Source organism: Sminthopsis crassicaudata, chromosome 4 (assembly GCF_048593235.1).
Source record: "Sminthopsis crassicaudata isolate SCR6 chromosome 4, ASM4859323v1, whole genome shotgun sequence".
Lineage (NCBI taxonomy): Eukaryota > Metazoa > Chordata > Mammalia > Dasyuromorphia > Dasyuridae > Sminthopsis > Sminthopsis crassicaudata.
In genome coordinates this window covers 454,413,413-454,435,015 of record NC_133620.1, presented here as the reverse complement: position 1 = coordinate 454,435,015, position 21,603 = coordinate 454,413,413, and the positions used below count along the sequence as shown (strand labels likewise).

Genomic DNA, 21,603 nt, shown 5'->3' with positions numbered 1-21,603 from the left:
CTGTTCTAGAGAAAACCCCGAAGAAATGCTTTTTCATTCATTCATAATAAACCAACTTATTTTATTTTCTTGGTTAATGGAGATTAAGGCCTCAGAGATAATGAAAGTTGTTGAGACCCATGGCAGACTAAACTTTCTCTTAAAAAAAAAATGAAGGGAGAAAGGCAGGGAGAAAACCACATGAATAAAGAAGCCATAACTAGGGCAGAGAAACTGGCCCTTTGTCTCAGGGTACTGAATTTCAAGAATCCTCAGGAGCAAAAACCAAACCCTCAGTAATTAGCTAGCAAGAATGGATTAGGGATGAGAATGGATCCGTGATTTCAGTGACATAATGAACTCTCAACGAAGAATCTCCTTGTACCAATGTGGGCTGGCCCCTTGTCTGCAATTTTTAGCCTTAAGTTATACTTTAACATATTTAACATGTATGGGACTACCTACCATCTGGAGGAAGGAGCAGGGGGAAGGAGGAGAAAAGTTGAAACAAAGGGTTTTGCAATAGTCAATGCTGGAAAATTACCTATGCATAAATTTTTTGTTACAATTAATTAATTAATTAAGAAAAAAATCTTAGTCTTAGAGTTTCTGGGGGCACTGAGAGTTCTCAGGATCACACAGCCAGGATGTATCAGAGGCAAGATCTGAATCTGGGTCTTCCTGCTTCCGAGGCTGACTTCTTACCCAATGTAACCATATTATGTGGTACTCTTACAAAGCAAGAATCATTAGTTAAAATAGGGAATCTTGTTGCCTTTGAGCTGAGGATCTACTCTATAACTCCTGGATGTTTGCTCACTGGTACGTCCCCTGCTATGGTCAGCTACCTCTTCCCCTGGCCTGGTCTGGAGTCCGTGGGGCTCTCCTAAATAATGAGATCCCAGCCCTGAAGCCAGAAGGCATCTGAGAGGTGATCTAGTCCCACCCTACCCATCGGAGAGATGAATAAACTGAGGCTGAAGGTAGTTGACTGACCCAAAGTCACCCAGGGAAAAAGTATCCAAGGCAGGGCTCAAGCCAGGGCTGCTTTTTTTCAGAGCCACAGCTTTTTGCCTAAATTCACCAAGGGAAGTTCCCCCAAATACCTAGGTGTGGGGAGAACTCTCCTGTGTCTCCCTCATGCCTTACCTGAAGGATGTGATAAAGAAAATCTCAAGTATCCGCCCAGCTGCTCTGGGGATTTCCAGCAACAGTGGATCCATTTGCTGAGGGAGGAGGGAGTGGGGAATGCTCATAATTACTCCAGGAGATACAGAACTGAAGAGGCAAGAGGGAAGGGAGATAAGAGGCCTTGGCGGGCGAATCATGAGGGTTTTCATCAGAAATGTGAGTTCTTCCATTTAGGACTTGGCGGCTGCTGGGGGACACAGCTCTGAATTTTTATCACAGAAAGAGCCACGTGGAGCGCTCCGAATCTGACGTTCTCTTGTGTTGAGTTATCTCTACTTTTTGATTAGATTTTTTATTTTTTAAAAATGGGGGCATTTAAAGAAAAAAACCAATTACCCTGTCATGGAAGAGAAAGTAGACAAGAGGAATAGACACAGACACGAGACCAGCCGCAACCCCCCTAAGAAATGTGCGGCAGACTCCCAATATGTCGGGCTTAGCAGAGTGGAACACCCGTGCACAAAAGGGGTATTGTCTGTGCCCAGCTCAAAAACTCAGTTCATTTTGGCTTCTGAGAACCCGCGTTGGCCTAGCCACAGGCAAACCAGACGCAAACCAATACCAAAATGTCTTTTACATCTCCCTTGGCTTTTTTCTCTGGCTGTTAGCACATCATGGGGAGGCGGGTATACCTGGTAAGTGAGGAACGGGGCATCTTCTGTCTCAGCCAGATAGAAAGCCTCTCAACCCAATCCATCCAAAAGACCATTTATTGTTAATAATAATTAATTATTATTATTAATACATAATATTATTTATTATGTGTGAGGTCCAAAGTCCAAGCCTAGTCAGGAGTGCATCAATTCAAGTCTTGCCTCTAACATATACTGACTGTGTGACCCTGAATAAGTCACTGTCCCTAGGAGGCTCTTTAAGAGCATAAGCTACAAAAACTGGCATATAGAGAAGGAACCTCCAAGTAAGAAATATATAACCTTATATTATACGAGGGCAGCTAGATAATGCAATATATACAGCACCCGGCCTGGAGTCAAGAAGACCTGAGTCTTCCATGCTATGACAGGTGGGTACAGGCAGGGCAGCTCTCCCAAGCCCCTTTTCAAGCCCCTCTTCCAGCATCCTTTCTCCTCAGTAGCTCAGGCTACAGCTAACCAATCTCACTAAGGTATTAGGGGAGAATAGCTCAAGATCCCTCTCCCAATCATTTGCATTTTAAAAGGGGATTCTGGAAGTACAAAAACCTTGGAGAGCCTGAGAAAGCAAACCACAGAGAAAGAATTTCAATTTTATCCCAAGGGCATTTATTTAACTCCTACTTGGGGAGGAAGACACGGAGTCAAGTATTAGGAATATTGAAGTTTAAAAAAGATTCCCAGTCTCCTTGGCATGTCATTGGATTGCACATTGAATCAATCTGTCTACAAAAGGGCTTTTATTTATTTGTATTTGCTTTTGCTTATATTTTGCTTCATTGTTTTTATTTGCTTTTTATTTTGTTTACTCTTTTTTTTTGCTTTGTTTTGAACCCAGTCTCATTTTAATATTTATAATAATCTGGTTGTTCATGGAGAGGTATCACTTAGCATTGGGTCTTTTAAAAAAATAAATAAAGACTGGCTTATATTGCCCAGTTTCCTCTTCCTTAAGTGGAGGCTTCCATTCCCAGGGCTCAGAACTGCAAAGCTCAAGAAATCCATCAGCCTCAGTCTCCCAGACCACAGGGCTCACTGGCCAAAAGCCATAGACTGCATGCTTACTCCGAATCAGGATGAAGAGTTGAATGATTGAACAGCAACAACAGACTCAGGCTATGTGAGGAACTGGAGATCTAAATCATAAAGTCCTATGTGGAGAATCAGTAGGAGCCTCTGAGGCCATTTATTTTTTATAAAGGAGAAAACTGAGACCCAGAGAAGTTACATTTATCTGAGGGAAGATCCAGAGAGGCTTCCTCGAGAAAGTGGAACTCTGAAGGGAGGGTCTCAGTCATAAGGAGGTGGAAACAGTGCAAGCCAGGTGTAGGGCACAGCCATGGCAAAGACGAGGAGGTAGGAGATGGAAGGAAAAGTTAAAGGGAACAGCAAGCAAGCCAGTGTGTCTGGACAGAACACATGAAATAAGTCTATAATGGGAGGAGGAAGGCCTTCTGGGAAGAGTTTTAAATGGAGATTGATATTTTATCTTAGAATAGGGATGCTTAACCTGGAGTCTGTGAATTTGCTGTAAAAATTATTTTGAAAATTGTATTGCACTAAACAACTGTTTGGTCGTGTAAACATAATATTGTATTTAATTTATACTCTAACATATTTAACATGTATTGGTCAATCTGCCATCTGGAGGGGGGAAGGAGGGAAAAAATTAGAAGTAAAGGTTTGGCAATTGTCAATGTTGTAAAATTACCCATGCATATATCTAGTAAATAAAAACTATTAAAGTATTTAAAAATGAATGTTGAAAATTATCTTTACATATAATTGGAAAAATAAAATACTATTGAAATTTAAAAAATTGTATTGCACTAGAATTTATTCTCTTCATATTTTGTAGCGTCACAAAATCATCCAGAATCTCAGGAGCCAGAAAGGACCTCAGAGGCCATCTAGAGCCACCGCTACTGGGTCAAGACCCATTCTATCATCTCTCTGAGAAGTCCACTTCTTAACTACGTGGCACAGTGCATTGAGTGCAGAATTTGGACTCCAGACTTGGTTTCAAATCCTGACTCAGATACGAGATGTCCAATTCCATGCAAGTCCATTCTGTGCCTCAGTCTCCAAATTTGTAAAATGGGGGGAAATAACAGCAGCTATCTCCAAGAGCTATTGTGAGGATCAAATGAAAACACGTGTGAAATTGCTTAGCAAATCTTCAAGAGTGCATATAAATACCAACTATTGTTGTTATTATTACTTATTGTCAGCTTCTGCTTGAATCCCTTCAGTAACAGGGAACTCATTACCTCTCAAGGCAGTCTATTTGCTTGTGGATAGCTCTGTTAGAAGTTTTCCCTTACATCATGCTATAGGATGGGTATACTTGGCTGGAAAATCAAGATAGAGAGAGCTTAGTTCTAAAATAAATAAACTAGAAACAATGCCATCCAATGATAATGACCAAGCCTGGCCCTGAAGAACTGAGAAAATTCATGTCTTTCTCTTTTGGGCTAAAGTGGGGCACCATGAGAACACCGTGCATACCCACAAATGCCATCAGTCTTGATTGTTTTTATCTGACTTCTCCCCCTTTTTCTCATTTTTTTCCTTTTCCAAGGCTGACTGCAGAGCCAGGATACTTACAGCAATGCAGTAGGAATAAGACTGGGAGATTCTTGGGAGTCGGGGTTCTGGGACTTTGCAAGTTTTTCTATGAACAGAAGAGCGAGATTGGGGAAGAAAGGAGAATATATTTGAAAATGAAAGTGATGTAAAATCCAAATATTTTATTTTAGGTAAAATAAAGATGCTTTGGGTTCTGACTACTGATTCGCTGTATTATTCTAGACAATTCAGTTAATCTCTCTGAGTCTGGCTTATTTATTCATAGAGCAAAAAGGGCTTAGAGATCACCTAGTTCAATCAATCAATAACTCAATCAACCAACAAGTGTTTAAGTGTCCGCTAGGTGCTAGGTGCTCAGGGCCCAAAGATAAAACGCCCCAGACTCTTCATATCATTCCCTGATGACTGTTTAAAAAAAGGAAAATGTGTGGGGGCAGGCTCTGAAATTCTAAAGTGTCACATAATTGCATCATTAATGTTATTTTCTCAGCTAGAGCCATGAAGAGAATGTGACAACTTTGTACTTCGCAAAAGGCCAAGTCTCCTGGGGTGGAGGAGTCTACCAAGTGATTTAAGTGGTATAGGAAGGAAAGGAGGAGGGAGGGAAGGAGGAAGAAGAGGAAAGGAGGGAAAAAGAAGAGGAAGGAAGGGAAGAAAGAAGGAGAAAAGTAGAAAAGGAGAGAGAAAGAGAGAGGGGAAAGAAGGAAGGGAGAAAGAAGAGGAAGGGAGAGAGGGAAAAAAGAAGTAGAAAAAGAAAAAGAGAGAAGAAGGGAGGAAGGAAGGAAGGGAAGGAGGAAATGAGAGACTGGGGTAGCAAAGGGAAGGAATAAAGGAAAGAGGGAGGAAACTAAGGAAGGAAACAAAATAAGCATTTATTAAGCACCTCCAGGCACTGTGCTAAAAGCTTTACAACATCATCTCATTTGATCCTCACAAGACTCTTAGGGGGTAGCTGCCATTATTACCCCCTTTTTATAGCTGAGGGCACTGAGGCTGAGGCACAGCTACTAAGTGTCTGAGGTTTCAGGTCTCCCTGACTCCGAGCTCAGCCTGGGAGAGGCTGCCTCAGGCTTTGGAGTCCCCGAGTGTAGCCTTGTTGTTTCAGCCCCCACGCCACCTGCCTATGAGTTATGGGGGTGGGAGAATGGAGAGCACCACAGTGGAACACAGACACGATAACAACAGCAGCCAGTGTTTACATGAAAGTTTTGAGGTTTGCAACTTGCTTTACAAATATTATCTCACTGAATTTCACAACAACTTTGGGAGACATGCTATTATCCTCTTTTTCTGGTCAGGTAATGGGCACTCTCTTTTCAAAGTTAAACACATCCCACCCCCTTCTTCCAACTGCTTTTTGTATGACACGGACCCAGTCCTTGCATTGATATAACATCTTTTACTGGGAGGCAGCCAAAGGATGGGCAACGGTGCTGGACGTGGACGCTCCCTGGCAGGCCCCAGGCGCTGGAAAGACGTGCCAGTGGCCCCACTGCTGCCCTCCATGATTTAGATATGTTCAGATGGTGCAGATTCTCCCACCCACCCCCAACCCAAGTCTCCAATTAAATGCCTGAGCCAAAGCCCAGCCCCATCCCAGGCAGCCCACCCCCACCCTTCATCTGGCCAGGCCCCCAGAGATACAACCCCCCAGGGCCAAGAGGCATCCCCTATCCCTCAGAGACCCCTGGATACTCTACCTCTCTCTGCTCACTGCATATCTTACACAACCACAGAGTCCGCTTCTGACTGCTGGATGTCTCAATCCCACATTTGGTGCAGACTTTCTATGAGAGAGAGGAGAGAAAGAAGAGGGAGGAAGAGAGAGAAAGAGAAAAAGAGAGACAGAGAGAGAAAAGAAGAAGAAAAGAGAAGGAGGAGAATAAAAGAGGAGGAGGAGAGAGAGAGGAGGGAGGGAGAGAAGATAGTGTAATGTAAATACTGTCTGGACTCTCGCTCAGTCTCCTCAGAGAATTGTTTTTGTATCCTGTGTGTAGGGGGTGGGAGGTCTCTGGTTTGCTTATTAATAACACCACCACATAAGGCCCACAAGGATCACCCTTGTTTTGGAAAGCTGGGCAGCTCTCTGATACTGAAGGACTTTCAAATCAATGATCTCAACCACAAAGCTATGATGGGCAGCCAGAAGGGACCTCGGAGATCATCTAGACCAGTGGTGTCAAAATCGAATAGAAATGGATCTCTGTGGGCCACTTATTGACTTAGAAAACCACAAATTAGCAGCATCTATGTTGTACTGTATTTTTGTTCATTTTTTCTTTTTTTTTAATATTTTATTATATGTAAATATATATTACTTTTGGTTGGGCCACTTGGGTCCCTTTGACAATCTTGCTCTGGCCCAGTCAACTTCTTTTGACAGAGTGGGAAACCATTTAATCAATGAATGAGCATCTACTTAGGGCCTACTATGGATCAGGCTTTATGGCCTGGTGGAAGAAGAGCTAGCCTTGGAGAAGAAAAGGCCTGGAGCCAAAGCTTGCCTCTGACACATAATGACTGTGTTTCCTTTGACCAATGGGGTAGTTCTAGAGTCAGAGGACACGGGTTCAAATCTTACCTCTGATATTTGCTACTTGGATGACCTTGAACAAGCCCCTTCTCTCTCATCCATAAAATGGGGGGGGGGTTGCACTAAGCCTACAGTATCTTCTAGTGCTCAATTCTGTGACCTTTCACAGTGCCTTCTCAGGCAATTTTCTATAGAAAAAGTGGCAATCTGCACTGGTAGGAGGAATTTCCTGCCTGGAAGTTCCCTACCCAATGAAACTGTGGGACCAAAGGATGCGGAGATATCAAGCTGCTGCTGGAGACCCAGAAATGAAACCACACCTGCCCTCAGGGAGTTTACATTCTATGTGGAGAAACCTCATGTCCCATCTAAATAAACACAAAAAGACTGACAGAAAACAACAGTAGACCGGTGGAGGGCATTAGGGAACTCCTGGCAGAGGAAAGGCCCTTCAGTTGGGTTTGAAGCAAGTCAGAGTGGCAGAGAGGAGGAAGAAATGCTTTCTGGGCAGAGGGGACAGTGTGTGCCAAGCCCTGGAAGAGGGAGATGGAATATCATGTACAATAATAGGTTAGTCTGGCTGGGAAGTAGAACGTGTGGAGAAGTATGATATGTAACTGCTGCAAAGGATTTTAAGGGCTCAGTCATCCAGTCTGACCTCCCTTTTTACAGATAAGGAAACTGAGGCACAGAGAGGCAAGACCCATTGGCCAAAGTCATAGAAGTACTGAATGGCAAAGCTGGTATTTGATCCCAGGTTCTCGGACTACACACACACACACACACACACACACACACACACATACACAACCCTTTCCACTTTAAGGCTTTGTTTCCAACAAAGTGATTTGTTTGTGTATCTGCTACACAAGTAACAGAGTCTGGATCCAAATCTAGTTGGAGAAGCTGAGATTTGAACCCAGGACTTCTGCCTACAGTCGGGGCTTGTTTGGCTACCCTAGCCTGAGTATGAACCACGATCAGATTGAGAGTAGGATTTATAGTTAACTTGTGATGTCTACTAGGCTCCTTTCCTCTCCGTAAAGTGGTTTAATGTCAACTGCTACTTTGCCAAAAAGAAGAGGAAGAAAGAAAAAAGTGCCCTCTCCCAGCTCCCAGGGAACATCCCCCAGGTTCATCCGTCTGTTGAGTCCCGAGCTGCGTGCTCCCAAAGAGAGGGAGTCATTTGTCACAGTGATCCTGGCTCCCTGGGGGCACAGGAATCAGTCACTTAACCTGTGAGCTCCCCCAGGAGTAGAATGTCATAGACCCGACTCCGAGAGCGGGAGGCAGGGCTTGCCTGCAGGCTCCCCGTGCCGGGGTAGGGGGAGGCAGGGCTCCGTACTAGATACTTTCTCATGAATACAGCACCCTCCCCACCCCAGCAAGATGCTGGTCAAGAGGGATGCTGGAAGGTGGCTCTACAAAGCAGATGCTGAGAAGCACAAAGTGCCTTCTCCTGCTGACTCAGAAGAGGCCATAACATGAGAAAATGAACCCGTCAAAAATGAATGCAACACAGCTGAAGGGGGACATATATGGAACCCTTCAGCTGTGTTGCATTCATTTTGACGGTTCCATATATGTCCCCTTCTGGTGCCCAGGCCACAGTCTGCTAGACCGATAATTATGAAGGAGCTTGGACCAGCAGATTGCAAGCCTGCCATCGAGTCTAAAAGGCTTGTGTTTCCATTGCTCCCTTGACCCATCCTGGCTGTTGGACCCTGGGCGAGTGACTTAACCCATCTTAGCCCCAAGTGATGCTCTAATACCATATTGATTGAGGATATTTTCTTAGCAGGATGTCCTTACATGGAGAAAATCATAAGTTCACATCAAGAATAAACAAATAAACCAACAAAAACACCCCTCCTTAATTAAAAACACTCATTTACTGTTAATAATAGCAATCTTGAATACCTGCAAAGGGCTTCATGTCTTATTTCCTTTGAGAGGCTTCACAGGTATAAATAACTCCATTTTACATATGGAGAAATGGAGGCAGAGAGAGAGATTAAGACATCTATCTACCCACGACAACATAAGTACAGGAAGCAGAATTTATACTTAGGTCTCCCAGTTCCACCCCCAGTGCTCTCTCAGCCACACTGGAAAGCTCCTGGCGTTCCCCCTTCCTGGAGCTGCAGCAAAGGTCCATCCTCCTTCCCCCCGACCTCCTCTCTACAGCTGCAGGTATATGTAACAGTGCCCACTGGGAGCATCTGAGCCTTCTTCATGGGGAGAGCAGGACTGGCAAGGACGTAGAGGCAGGAGAAGGAGCCCAGCAAGGGACTGATAAGACCTCATCTCAGCCGTGGCTTAGCACATCAGCAGGGATGATTTAGCCGAAATGCACAGGTCATGCTTTTCCTCCAGATAAAACCGGATCTTGTGGCTGTTATGATCTCTCTAGTAACGGATTGGCTCTAAGAATTCAGTATCTGATTTTGTTCTGAGAAAGAGAACTGAGCCCGTGTTGGGGACAGGGAGCCGGGGCCATCTCTTCTGCAGCATTTCTGTGGCTGGGTACGATGCCACCAGGGAAGGAGGGTCCATGTCAGTGGCACTTGGCCCTGCAAGCCAGTGCCCACCGCCACTAAGTCCCATCGGTGCAGGCTGTGGGTCAGGCAGTGCGGCTGAGCCTCTGCTCTTCCTCTGCCTTTCACAGGGGGTAAGAGAATAGAATCCCAGAGCCCCACGCCAAGGCAGTAAGTCTGGCCCTCTCCTTCCTCTACAGTCTTCCCTTTGCTGTTGAAAACACAAAAGCTGATCCAAGAAAAGCAGAACGTCCAAGGTGGAAGAGACTATCTCATCTCCTCAGGGGGACTGACAACTAGAACTAGACCTTGCACTTCCTTACTCTCACTTCAGTACCATTTTCATGACATTTTTTGAAATGCACTAAACTACAAAGATTTCTGGAGCATGTGGAGATTCAGAGGCAGCAAGGTGGAACAGTGGATTAAGTACTGGGACTGAAGTCAGAAAGACCTGAGTACGTCATCCTGTCTGCCTCAGTTTCCCCTACTGTAAAATGAGTTTATAAAAGCACTACGCTTTCAGGGATGTTGTAGGAATCAAATGAAATTATATTTGTGAAGTCTAATTTAGCCCAGTTTCTGGCACATAGAAGTACACTTAATAAATGCTTATTTCCTTCCTTCCTTCCTAGAAGGGATTTTAGAGTCTAACTGAGCCCAACACTTTCATTTTCTAAATGAAGTAACTGAGCCAAGAGAAAATAGACCAAAAATTAATTGGAAATTAAATAATCTAATCCTCAAGAATGAATGGGGGAAACTACAAATCAGAAACACAACCAATAACTTCATCCAAGAGGATGACAATAATGAGACCAACATTTGTGGGATGCAGCCAAGGCAGTTATTAGGGGAAATTTTCTCTCTCTAGATGCTTACTTGCATAAAATAGAGAAAGAGAAAATCAATGAATTGGGCTTAGAACTAAATGAGGTAACTGAGGGCCAGGGGGGTTGACTTGCTGAAGGCTCTTGGCAGTGAGTGGGAAAATCAAGATTTTAGGAGTTGCCCTGTACCATAAGTGAACACTGGGACTAATCTCACCCACTCCCCTAAGGGATCTCCTTGTCTCCAGCCAATTCATCCCCCACACTGTCACAGACTTTATCACTCCCCTCCTCACAAACCATCCATGGCTCCCTCTGACCCAAAGAATCAAGTTCAAAATCTTAGCTTGGTATCAAGTCCTATCTTAGAGCATAAGCTCAGAGATGTGTATCTGTCTCTCTGACCATCATACTCAGCTAGGAGTTCAGGAAGATTCATCAGCAGATAGGTCACAGAGTGACAAATTATCCAGTTCTGAAAACTTTCAAAGACAATTTAAGTCACAAAGGAGGTGGTGGTCTGTACCTTGAATGGAATATCCATACCTATGAATTCACAAGCCTCAATTTTCTCATCTGTAAGATGAAAGATGGCTTCTGAAAGTCAAAGCTTCTCCCCTCCTTACACTCCATATATCTTGGAGATACGTATTTGTTTTCATGCTGTTTCCTCCATTAATAGTAGTAAAAAAAATAACAATAGTAATAATATTTAAAAATCCTCGGAGGTTTGCAAAATACAAATATTATTTCATTTGATCCTCACTTAAAAGTACTCTGGGAAGTGGGAATTATGATTATCCCCATTTTAGAGATCAAGAAACTGAGGCATTTAGAGAATAAGTGACTTATCCAGTTTACTCATTAGTATCCAAGGTTTTCCTGACTTGAGGGCCATTGTTCTCTCTGGTTGCCATGGTGTCTGGCCCATATGAGGCACTTAAATGTTTGCTAACCAGCCCAGGAGGGTGGTGGGGAGTTCTGCCTCTCAGGGAGTGGGTCCCGATGCTGCCCAAGCAAGCCACAACCATCATTGGCTACTCCCCCAGCCATTCCTTGCTGGCGTCCATTTTCTCCTTCCGGTGTGCCATATTCAGGAAAAGCGGGGACTCATCAGAAGCACTGGGCAGCTAAAACATAATTTGCTACAGTTCATATAATACCTAACTATTAAATCTCAGATCAATAAGAAAATAGTGACTTTTCCCTTTATAACTTTAGGCTTTCCTCCCGGTTCCAGTCTAGAAAGTTCAACAGATAGATCATGTTTAAAAGAAATCAACACAAAAGAGTGAGGGATGGGGGTTAGAATCCGGTTTGCATAGATCCATCAGGCTCAAACAAAGGGGCAGGTGAGCAAGGGAAGGCAAAGGACAGAGCCCTGGACAGCGCCCACCTAGCAGCTGTTTCAGCTCAGCGTGGCCAGCCCAGGAGGTCAGACACCCCCTAGGAAGCTTTCTCGGCTCCCAAGCTGCAACTACTGAGGCAAACTGAAAATAAGAAGAAACCTCAGAGCAGGAGCAGCAGGGCTGGAAAGGAAAATGTTCTGGGTGTCCGGACCTGGCCTGGAAGGATTTTCATTCTGTATACATGTACCTAAGTGGAGCGTTTGCTGCTCTGGATCTGGGGCCCTGGCCAGGGTGCTGAAAGGGTTTGCGAAAACTATCTGCAAAAGAAGCCCCTGTGGGGCTTGGGGTTTAAATCTAGCCTCTGACACTAGCTGTGTGATCCTGGGCAATCACCTCTGACTGCCTCAGTTTCCTCCTTTATAAAATGGGAAGGTTGGGTTAGCTAGACTCTGTATGCTATACATACATATTTCATATATATTTCCTAAACTGTGTCCTAGAACTGAACCCAGGCTGGTTCTAGACTTAGGACCCTGTGGCTTCTAGGGGTTCTTTTATGGAAATCAAGATTTGGGGGCCAAGGACCTGGATGCAAATCTACCTCTATAACTTCCTAGTTGTTTGATCTTGACCAAATCTGTTCCCTTTTTTAGATCCCACCCTCCCCTTCTGGAATGTAAAGGAACTTGGCCTTGGGGGCCCCTCCTACCTCCCAATCTGATGATCCTTCAGATAGAATGATTGCACAAAAGGATAAAACAACCTCTTAGAAATTCCTTATTCTCCTCTCTTCCTTTCTCTCTCCCTCCCTTTCCTTCTTCCTTCCTTTCTCCCTTTTCTTCTTCCCTCCCTTTCTTCCTTACTCAATTTTCTTCTTCCTCCCTCCCTCCCTTTCCTTCTTCCTTCCTTCCTCCCTTTCTTCCTCCTTCCTTTTTTCCTTACTCCCTTTTCTTTTCTTTCCTTCCTCCATCTTTCCATCCTCCTTCCTCCCTCTGTCCCCGATTCAGTTTCTAAGGAAAAAAATATTACTTTTTGAACAAAGAAAAGAGAATACAGACTGACCCTCCCCGCTCCTACTCATTAGGGCACACAACAAGCTCTTGGGGAGACAGGGGCCAAGATTTCACTGTGTCTGAAGCTCTCAGTACATAATGTCCCAGACTTCAAATATCTTCAAGGGAGCTCAGACCCCTCGAGGGGAGCTCAGGCCCCTTTCTACTGTTCTGTGATCAAGGTTAAAAAAATAAAGCATTTGAGGAAAATTCCAGGCCAAGTAGAAGGACAAGGACAGGGAGGAGGGATGGTGGAAGATTATAATCTCTCTCTCCGGTCTCCCAGCCAGATCTCCTCCTGGGGAAATGTAGAGTCCTGCCCCTTGCCCTCATTACTGTTGCTCTCTTCTGGGCTTTATTGATCGACTGGAAATGTTATCAAGAACAAGGTTTCTCCTCTGCCCCCAGTGCAGCGGCTCAGCAGGCAGACTCCCCAAGGACCAGCCAGTTCCCTTCAGCAGCCCCTCCTGTCCAGGCAGAGCCCGGGCTCAGAGACTGAGCTGCATGCTAAGCATCTCCTCTCCCTGCACACTCTCCAGCTTAAGTGGCTTCCGCCGGATCAAGGGAAAAGACTTTCCATCAGGGCTACCCTTCACACATTAAGGACTTGGTTTCTATCTCCATATCAAGAGGCAGTCATTTCCCAGGAGCATCGGGGAGAGCAGCAGAAAGTGCAGAAGACGGTCTTAGATTTAATTAGTCATTTTCAGTCATGATCAACCTTCATAACCCCTATTTGGGGCTTTCTAGGCCAAAATGCTGGAGCGGATTGCCATTTCCTTCTCTAGTTCATTTTACAGATGAGAAAACTGAGGCAAATGGGTTAAGTTATTTGCCCGGGATCACACAAATAATAAGTGTCTGAAGCCAGTTTTGAACTCAAGAAGAGAATTCCTGACTCCAGACTCTGCACTATGGTGCCACCCAGTGGCCCTTGGAGGCAAAGAATCTGTATTCAAATCTGCTGGGTTATCTTCTAGCCAAGTGCTTTTGAAAAAGTCATTCCTGTCTCTGGGCCTCAGTTTTCTCATCTGTAAAAGGAGGGTCTAGAACTTCAATTTTAAACCTATGATCTATGGTGCAATAAAAACGATTTCCATCTGGTTTTGGAAAGCAATTTTATACTAAAAAGTGAATGTCTGATATTATGGGAATTCATAGCCTGTAGAAGACAATGTAGCTCAGTGAAATCATTAGAATTAGATTTCAATCCGGACTCTGTTATTGATTAACTGGTTTTTAACAATTTTTTCATAATCTAGATGATTTTTAACAAATCATTTTCTTCTCAGGATCTCATTTTTGTCCTCTGTAAAAGAAAGGGGCAGTGTAGGACTGGCAAAGATGACCAAAAAAGGGAAAATAGCAAAGGCTGGAGGGGCTGTGGACAAACAGGTACATTCATACACTATTGGTAAGCTGAGAACTGGTCCAGTCATTCTGGAAAACAATTTGGAAAAATGCCCCAAAAGTTCTTAAACTGCATATCCTCTGACCCAGAGATACCGCTGTTACTCTACAATTATAACTGAGGTAACATTTATCGTAGGGCACGTTATATGCTAAGTGTTTTACAAATACTACCTCACTGGATCTCTATATCACAAAGGCAACAAAGAAAGAAGAAAAGGATACGTGTATACAAAAATATTTATAGCAGCTCTTTATGTCGTGGCAAAGAACTGAAACTAAGGGGGTACCTATCAACTGAGGAGTTTTGTTCTATAAATATGAGGGAATACTGTTGTGTTCTAAGAAATAATGATGGGGAGGGGAGGATTCTGGGAATCCAGGTTGGTAAATTTCAAGCTCTCCAGATTTCCCCCACAAATAGATCAAATTTTCCCCTCAGGGCAAACATAGACTGGTGAAAAATCAAGAAGACTGGGGTCCTCCACATACAATCCAGAAGGTATGAAGAAAGATCTAGGCCTGGGATTAACCCGAGGGTTAACAAACACTATGGGGCTAACTCCTTAGAAATACCAAATGGGGAGCCCCAGGGCAAACTGGATAGGCTGGAACTGCAGCAAGAACCCCAGAGACCTTCCCCTCCCTGATTTTGTGGAGTAGGTTTCTGAGTCCTAGGACACTGAGAGAACTGATTAGAAATGCCAGGCTCAGATGTTCTGCAGGGACAGGGCCCTGGGCAAGAAGGAACCAGTACCGGGTGAGTACAGAAGCAAGGGGGCAGGGCGTAGCTGGCTATGGGCACTTACTGGAGGGGGGAGCTCTTGGTTTGGGGTTCCTGGTCATAGGGGAGAGCTTAAGTAAAGCCAGAGGCATTCACCCTCCACCCCAGAATTAGAGGTGCTAACATTAATGCTTCTTATTTTTAAAAAAAATGAACTAGCAAAGAAGAAAAAACTCCACCACAGAAACTTTCTAGGGGAAGAGGGAAGACAGGGTTCATCTTCAGAAGAGCACACTGAAGTAAAAAGAAACCCAAAGAATAATGGGAAATGGCTCCCTGCCCAGAAAAATTCATAGAACTTAAAAAAGAAACTGAAAAATCAAATGAGACATTGAGTAAAAAAAAAACTAAAGAAATAAATAAATGAAAACCATCCAAGACAAAAAAGAAGATTATGAAAAAAAAAGTTAACCAACTAGAAAAGAAGATACAGCATCTCAAAGATGAAAATAACTCTTTAAAAATTAGAATTGGGCAAGAAGAAGCCAATGAAGTGACGAGAGAACAAGAAATAACAAAACAGATTATAAAGAATGAAAAAATAGAACAGAATGTGAAATATAAAAAATGAAGGATCTGAAGAACAAATCGAGTTGAGAAAATATAAGAATAATTAGACTGTCTGAAAATTGTAACCAAAAAAAGGACCTTGAAACAATAATGTAAGAAATAATCCAAGAAAATTTTCCTGGAGGGCAGCTAGATGGTGCTGTGGATAGAGCACCAGCCCTGAAATCAGGAAGACCTGAGTTCAAATCTGTCCTCAAATACTTAACACTTCCTAGCTGTGTGTTTCTGGGCAAGTTACTTAACCCCAATTGCTTCAGAAAAAAAAAAAAATTTAAAAAAGGAAAGAAAATTGTCCTGTAGTGATAGAACATGAGGAGAAAGTAGAAATAGAAAAAAAAATCTACTGATCATTACCTCAATGAGATCCTGTGTGGGAAAACACATAGGAACATTATCGCCAAATTTCAAAACCTCCAGATCAAAAAGAAAATTTTGCAAGAAACAAGAAAAAAATAATTCATATAGGGGGGAGAAGGGCTCATAGTTCTGAAAGCCTACTTACATCAGGAATGGGTTAAATAGGCAACAATATAGAAATGCCATGAAGGGAGTAGCACCCTCCAAAATCTATAAAGAAATAAGGGGAGAAGGATGGGCAAACAGGGAAGCAAAAAGTGAAGGAAGAAGACAAGGGAGGGATCCATGGGTGGGGGGAGGTTAAGTAATACCAAGGCAGGTAAGGAGCAGAATTAAAGCAAAGAGTCAGCAGGGATAGGAAAGATATGGGGGGGAGAGGGTGTGTGTATGTATGTATGTACGTATATATCTGTGAATGTATACATAAATGTGTCCTTTCTTAACTATAGGCCGTTTAGGGGTGAAGGGGGATCAAAGGGGAAAAAAGAATAAAGTAAAAAAGGTGAGCAGCAGAGAACAAAAGAATAATTTGTAAAGAAGTAAAAGAAAGATGGACACATGAATATAATTTCTTCTACTAATATATACGTATATATATGCATATACATGCTTTATTGATTTAGTAATTGTTGTTATATATTTTGAATCCTCCCTGATGTTCTGCAGGGCACTTGACAATGTTCCCTTCTGTTTTGTTTCATTTTGTTTTGTATTCCTTTTGTTTTTCTTTTTTCTTATTCTGTTTTTTTTTAATTAAAAAATAATGATGATTTAAAAATCTGGGGAAATTTTTATAAATTGATACAAAATGAAGTGAGCAAAACCACAAGAATAATTTATAATATAACAATAATATTGTAGAGACAACTTTGAAAGGCTTAGGAATTCTGAATAACCAGCCAAAATTCCAGTGGCAGAGTGATTAAACAAGACTACCTGCCTCCCAACATTTCTCTGTCATCTGTGAGCCTTATCACTTCCTAATGGACCAAGGAGAATGCAACATTTTTTTTAGACACGGCCAATTAATTTTACTTCTCTATACACATCTGTCATAAGAGTTTTGTTTTTCTTTTTTGTTCACTGGGAGGTAAGTGGAAGAAGGAAAAGGAAGACAGGATGGATTGTAATTAATTTTTTTAATTAAAATAAAATGAGGGGATTGAACTTGATCTCAAAAATGTCTTCCAGTTCGAATGACTTCTGTATGATCCAATCAACTTCGAAAAAACTTTTTAAAAAGATGAAGCTGCACTGATTTAGGAAAGATGAACAGCTCTCTACTTTGTCTTCCCCTTCTGCTTATCCTTGTTTTCTATACTGCTGGTCAATAGTATCCCCTCTCAGACCGGGGCCTAGCAAGACTTTATCGGAGTCTGATATTAATCTGGAGTAACCTAGAAAAGGAATGAGGCGCTCTGCTTTAAAAATAAATAATGTCTGCCCTTCTAGATGCTGCTGGGCTATAGGAGAATTCTCCATTTATTAATGGAGATGTTGTTGAAACCCACAAAGTTAGATCAGGTGATGATGTCAATAAGAAACAGAAAGGAACATTTAACAAGATAAATGAGACTGATAATCCACCTGGGGACAACAAGCAGGGCTTGAGAAGAGCAAGACAATTCCATTCTTTCTTTCATTCACTCAGATTCAATGAATGGAGATATCCAAATAGCGATGTCCATCCGGACTGGGCATCTTAGTGTTTGCCCTTCTCCTCGTAACTCTCCCTGCCAGGATCAGAGAATGGGGAAGTAGGGAGAGGAGGGAGAGTTAGGAAGTAGGCCACTCAACTTTGAGAATCTCTCGGGGCAAAAGGGTCCTGGTGTGAGGAGGAGTCAATCCTCACCTCTAGCTGGTCCTGGACCAGATCCCGGGGGACGGCCCACGCATCTAACGGGATATTAGGACCTAAGCAGCATTTGCTCACTAATGGGAGTGTCTCTGTTTGTGGGAAAATGATCCTTAAGTTTAGAGGGAGAGGGGGGAGATCCTCTAATGCAATTTAAAAAAGAAAAAAACTATGTCACTAAATGCCTTTGTTTTGAATTAATTGTGTTCTCTGGCTAACAGTTAAAGACAAACACCTCAGTGGGGGGGAGGAGGTTTGTGAGTTATACTTTTAGGCATGTGTATCTTGAACCCAAGATAGCTCTCTTTGCGGAGAGAGAAATCATGACCTGAAAGAGTCAAGGATGCTCCTCAGGTACCATAGTATGCCCCTCATTTTCTGCCTCTTTTTTTTTTTTTTTTTTTTTTTTTTTTTGCTGGGGCAATTAGGGGTTAAGTGACTTGCCCAGGGTCACACAGCTAGGAAGTGTTAAGTGTCTGAGAGTGAACTCAGGTCCTCCTAACTTCAGGGCTGGTGCTCTCTCCACTGCCTGCCCCTTCTACCTCTTTTTTTTTTGTTTTTTTTTTTTGCTGGGGCAATTGGGGTTGTGACTTGCTTAGGGTCACACAACTAAGAAGTATTAAGTATCTGAGACTGGATTTGAACTCAGGTCCTCCTAACTTCAGGGCTGGTGCTCTATCCATTGCATCATTTAGCTGTCCCATTTTCTACCTCTTATTCAGAGAATAATGATCTAATCAATATTGCCAGATAACAGGAAGGAACATGATAATCTGCTCCACTCAGAATTCTGGGTAGGCTAGCCCTAAATCAAAGTTTTGGTCCTCCTCCATAGAACAGAATATAAATTACTTGAGGCAGGGAGCACCCCGTTTTGTCTCTGTATCCCAATATCCCTCACGGTGTCTGGCCTGTGGTAGGCTCTTAATAAACATTTAAGTGTCCAGTGACTGGCTGAATGAACACTTGCTCAGGCAGCAAACTTTCTGAAAGTGCTTACTGTACTCAGGCACTTATTAACCAGCTCTACAAATACAGATATTCAAAGGCAAAATTAGACATGGGGCCTGCTCTCAAGGAGGGTACACTTTTAATGTGGGGGACAAGGGGAGGAAGATGAGCTACAAGTGCACAAAAAATGGGGTCACAGGCAGAATGCTTTAGGTGCTGAGATGTTCAGACAAATTAGGGAGAGATGGCTTTTACCAGAGTGTTAATCAGATTGAACAAATGTTTATTGAATGGCTGCAATGTCTGAGGCTTTGCTGGGTTTTGCATCTCCGGGCACAAATCTAATTGGGCAGACAGGGCACACAGGCATGAAAATGATTAGGTGTACTTATTTAGACATGTGCAAAGCCAGAAGAAAAGCTCGTTTCCAAATGAGCAAAAGTATTAAAAAACAAAACAACCAACAATCACTGAAGGCTGGCCAAGGGTAATAGGGAGTGGCTCCTGAAAAACAGAAGCTATGGGTAGAGTGTTTGGAGGGGCACATTTCTCAGGTTCTCAATTGACTCTGGGCAGTTCCTAGCATTGAGCCAGGTTCTACTGAGACAGGAGAATGATTAAGCAAGGAAAGGGGAAAGAAGGAAGAAAAGAGGGAGGGAGAAAGGGAGAAGGGAAGGGAGAGGGAGGGGGAAGGGAAGGGAAGGGAAGGGAGAGGAAAGAGAGAGGGAAGGGAGAGGGAAGGGAGAGGGAAGGAAGAGGAAAGAGAGAGGGAAGGGAGAGGGAAGGGAGAGGGAAGGGAGAAGGGAAGGGAGAGGGAAGGGAGAGGGAAGGGAGAGGGAAGGGAGAAGGGAAGGGAGAAGGAAAGGGAGAAGAGGAAAGGGAGAAGAGGGAAGGGAGAAGGGAAGGGAGAAGGGAAGGGAGAAGGGAAGGGAGAAGGGAAGGGAGAAGGGAAGGGAGAAGGGAAGGGAGAGGGAGGGAAGGGAGAGGGAAGGGAGAGGGAAGGGAGAAGGGAAGGAGAGGGAAGGGAGAGGGAAGGGAGAGGGAAGGGAGAAGGGAAGGGAGAGGGAAGGGAGAAGGGAAGGGAGAGGGAAGGGAGAAGGGAAGGGAGAGGGAAGGGAGAGGGAAGGGAGAGAGAAGGGAGAGGGAAGGGGGGAGGGAAGGGAGAGGGAAGGGAGAGGGAAGGGAAAGAGGAAGGGAGAGGGAAGGGGGAGGGAAGGGGGAGGGAAGGGGGAGGGAAGGGGGAGGGAAGGGAGAGGGAAGGGAGAGGGAAGGGGGAGGGAAGGGAGAGGGAAGGGAGAGGGAAGGGGGAGGGAAGGGAGAGGGAAGGGAGAGGGAAGGGGGAGGGAAGGGGGAGGGAAGGGGGAGGGAAGGGAGGGAGGGAGGAAGCAAGCAAGCCTATCCTCAAGGAGCTTACATTCTACTGAGAGGTACTCAATAAATACTTCATTTTGGTCCCAGGCACAAGATAAGTGAGGAGATAGGAAGAGAGCACCTGGTTGCTCTTGATAAATTCAAGTTACTTGGCCCAAATGAAATGAAGTACTTAAAGCTATCTCCTAGGGTTGTTGTTAAGCGCAGTGCCTGGCGCACAGTAAGTGCTTTATAAATACTAGTTTTCACCATCATCCTCGGATACTGAAAGGATGAACGTTACTGAATAATGTCAATGATATATGAGGGATCATGGAAAATGGAGGGAGGTGTAGAAGTATCCTGGAGCCAGCTCAAACCGGCTCTGAAGAACTAACTGTCAAATTTTCAGCAAGAATATTCACATGTTGGAAATTTATATTTTGCTGATTGACAAGACTTTTAGAAAATTGATGGACAACATGTTAATTATGCAGATTAAACTTTAAAATGTGTCCTGCATACAACCCCACCAGTAGTAGAGAGCGGGATATTTACTAGCATACCCCCTGGAGAGATGCCGTAACAGCAAATAAGAGGAAATGTCCCAATTTTGAGAGAAACAGAGAAGGGACGGAGGGAAAGAGACAGAGACACAGACAGAGAGAGTCAGAGAAAGAGACACACACAGAGAGAGAAGCAAACAGAATAGACCCAGTGTGCTTGACTTCAATTTTTGGGAAAATTCTACAACAAATTATTAAAGAGACGAGACTACCACGAGAAGCAGAGAGAACTAAGAATCAGCACGGCTTCATCAGGAACAGGTCATGCTAGACTAAGCTCATTTGCCCTTTTGACAGGACTGCTAAACTAGTAGATGAAATTCATGTTGGGGATACAGCTTGTCTGGATTTGAGTGAATCTTTTAATATTAGGATCTCAAAGCCCTTTTTGGGAAGAGAACGGAGAGATGTGGATTCATGAAAATTCCAAGTGATGGATTCTGCACTCTTCAGATGGCCAGACGCAAAAAGCCTTTCTGAATAGTTTAATGGCAACATGACAGATTTTCCCCCTTAATTAAAACAGCAAAACACTGACATGATAGGAGATCCTCAGAGAAATTGTGCTGAATATTTTTTATTAATGACTCAGATAAAGAAACAGACGGAGTGCTCACAAAATGTATAGATGACATAAAGCTGGGAGAGGAAGCTAATGAGTTTAGGGTTTGTTGTTTTTGAGTAAAAATCTCTTCAATGAAAAATTTAAGTGACAAGTCTCATATAACACATAGTGTTACTCCACAGAATCTCTGGCACTTGCCACATTCCTAATCTAAAAGTCCCAACCCCAGATCACAGAGTAATGGAGATAGGGTTGGAAGGACCAAAAAGGGAAGGGTATGCTGATAAATGTTTAACAAGCAGCTCACTGGTAAATGTTTAACAAGTGGCTCACTGCAATTAATCTGCACTACTAATATTTTATTCCAAAACATTTTTAGTCTAGACCAGAGGTATCTGGATGCTGCTAAAGTCAGGGCCTGACAGATGCTCTAATAGAGAGAATGGGGGAGAAAGCAGAGTTGGCTTAGTGCTGCCTATCTC

General features: G+C 43.5%; 1 protein-coding gene across 4 annotated transcripts in view; it reads right to left on the bottom strand.

The window, feature by feature from the left end:
• Nucleotides 1-21,603, bottom strand: part of RPH3AL (rabphilin 3A like (without C2 domains)) — a 161,791-nt gene that overhangs the window by 80,308 nt on the left and 59,880 nt on the right. For 3 of the 4 annotated variants that reach the window (XM_074263826.1, XM_074263827.1, XM_074263825.1), the window contains one exon: nucleotides 6,113-6,199. The exons of the other annotated variant lie outside the window; for it this stretch is intronic. In XM_074263826.1, coding sequence (XP_074119927.1) covers nucleotides 6,113-6,199 — 87 coding nt within the window. The remainder of the gene's footprint in view (nucleotides 1-6,112; nucleotides 6,200-21,603) is intronic. 4 annotated transcript variants of the gene reach the window in all.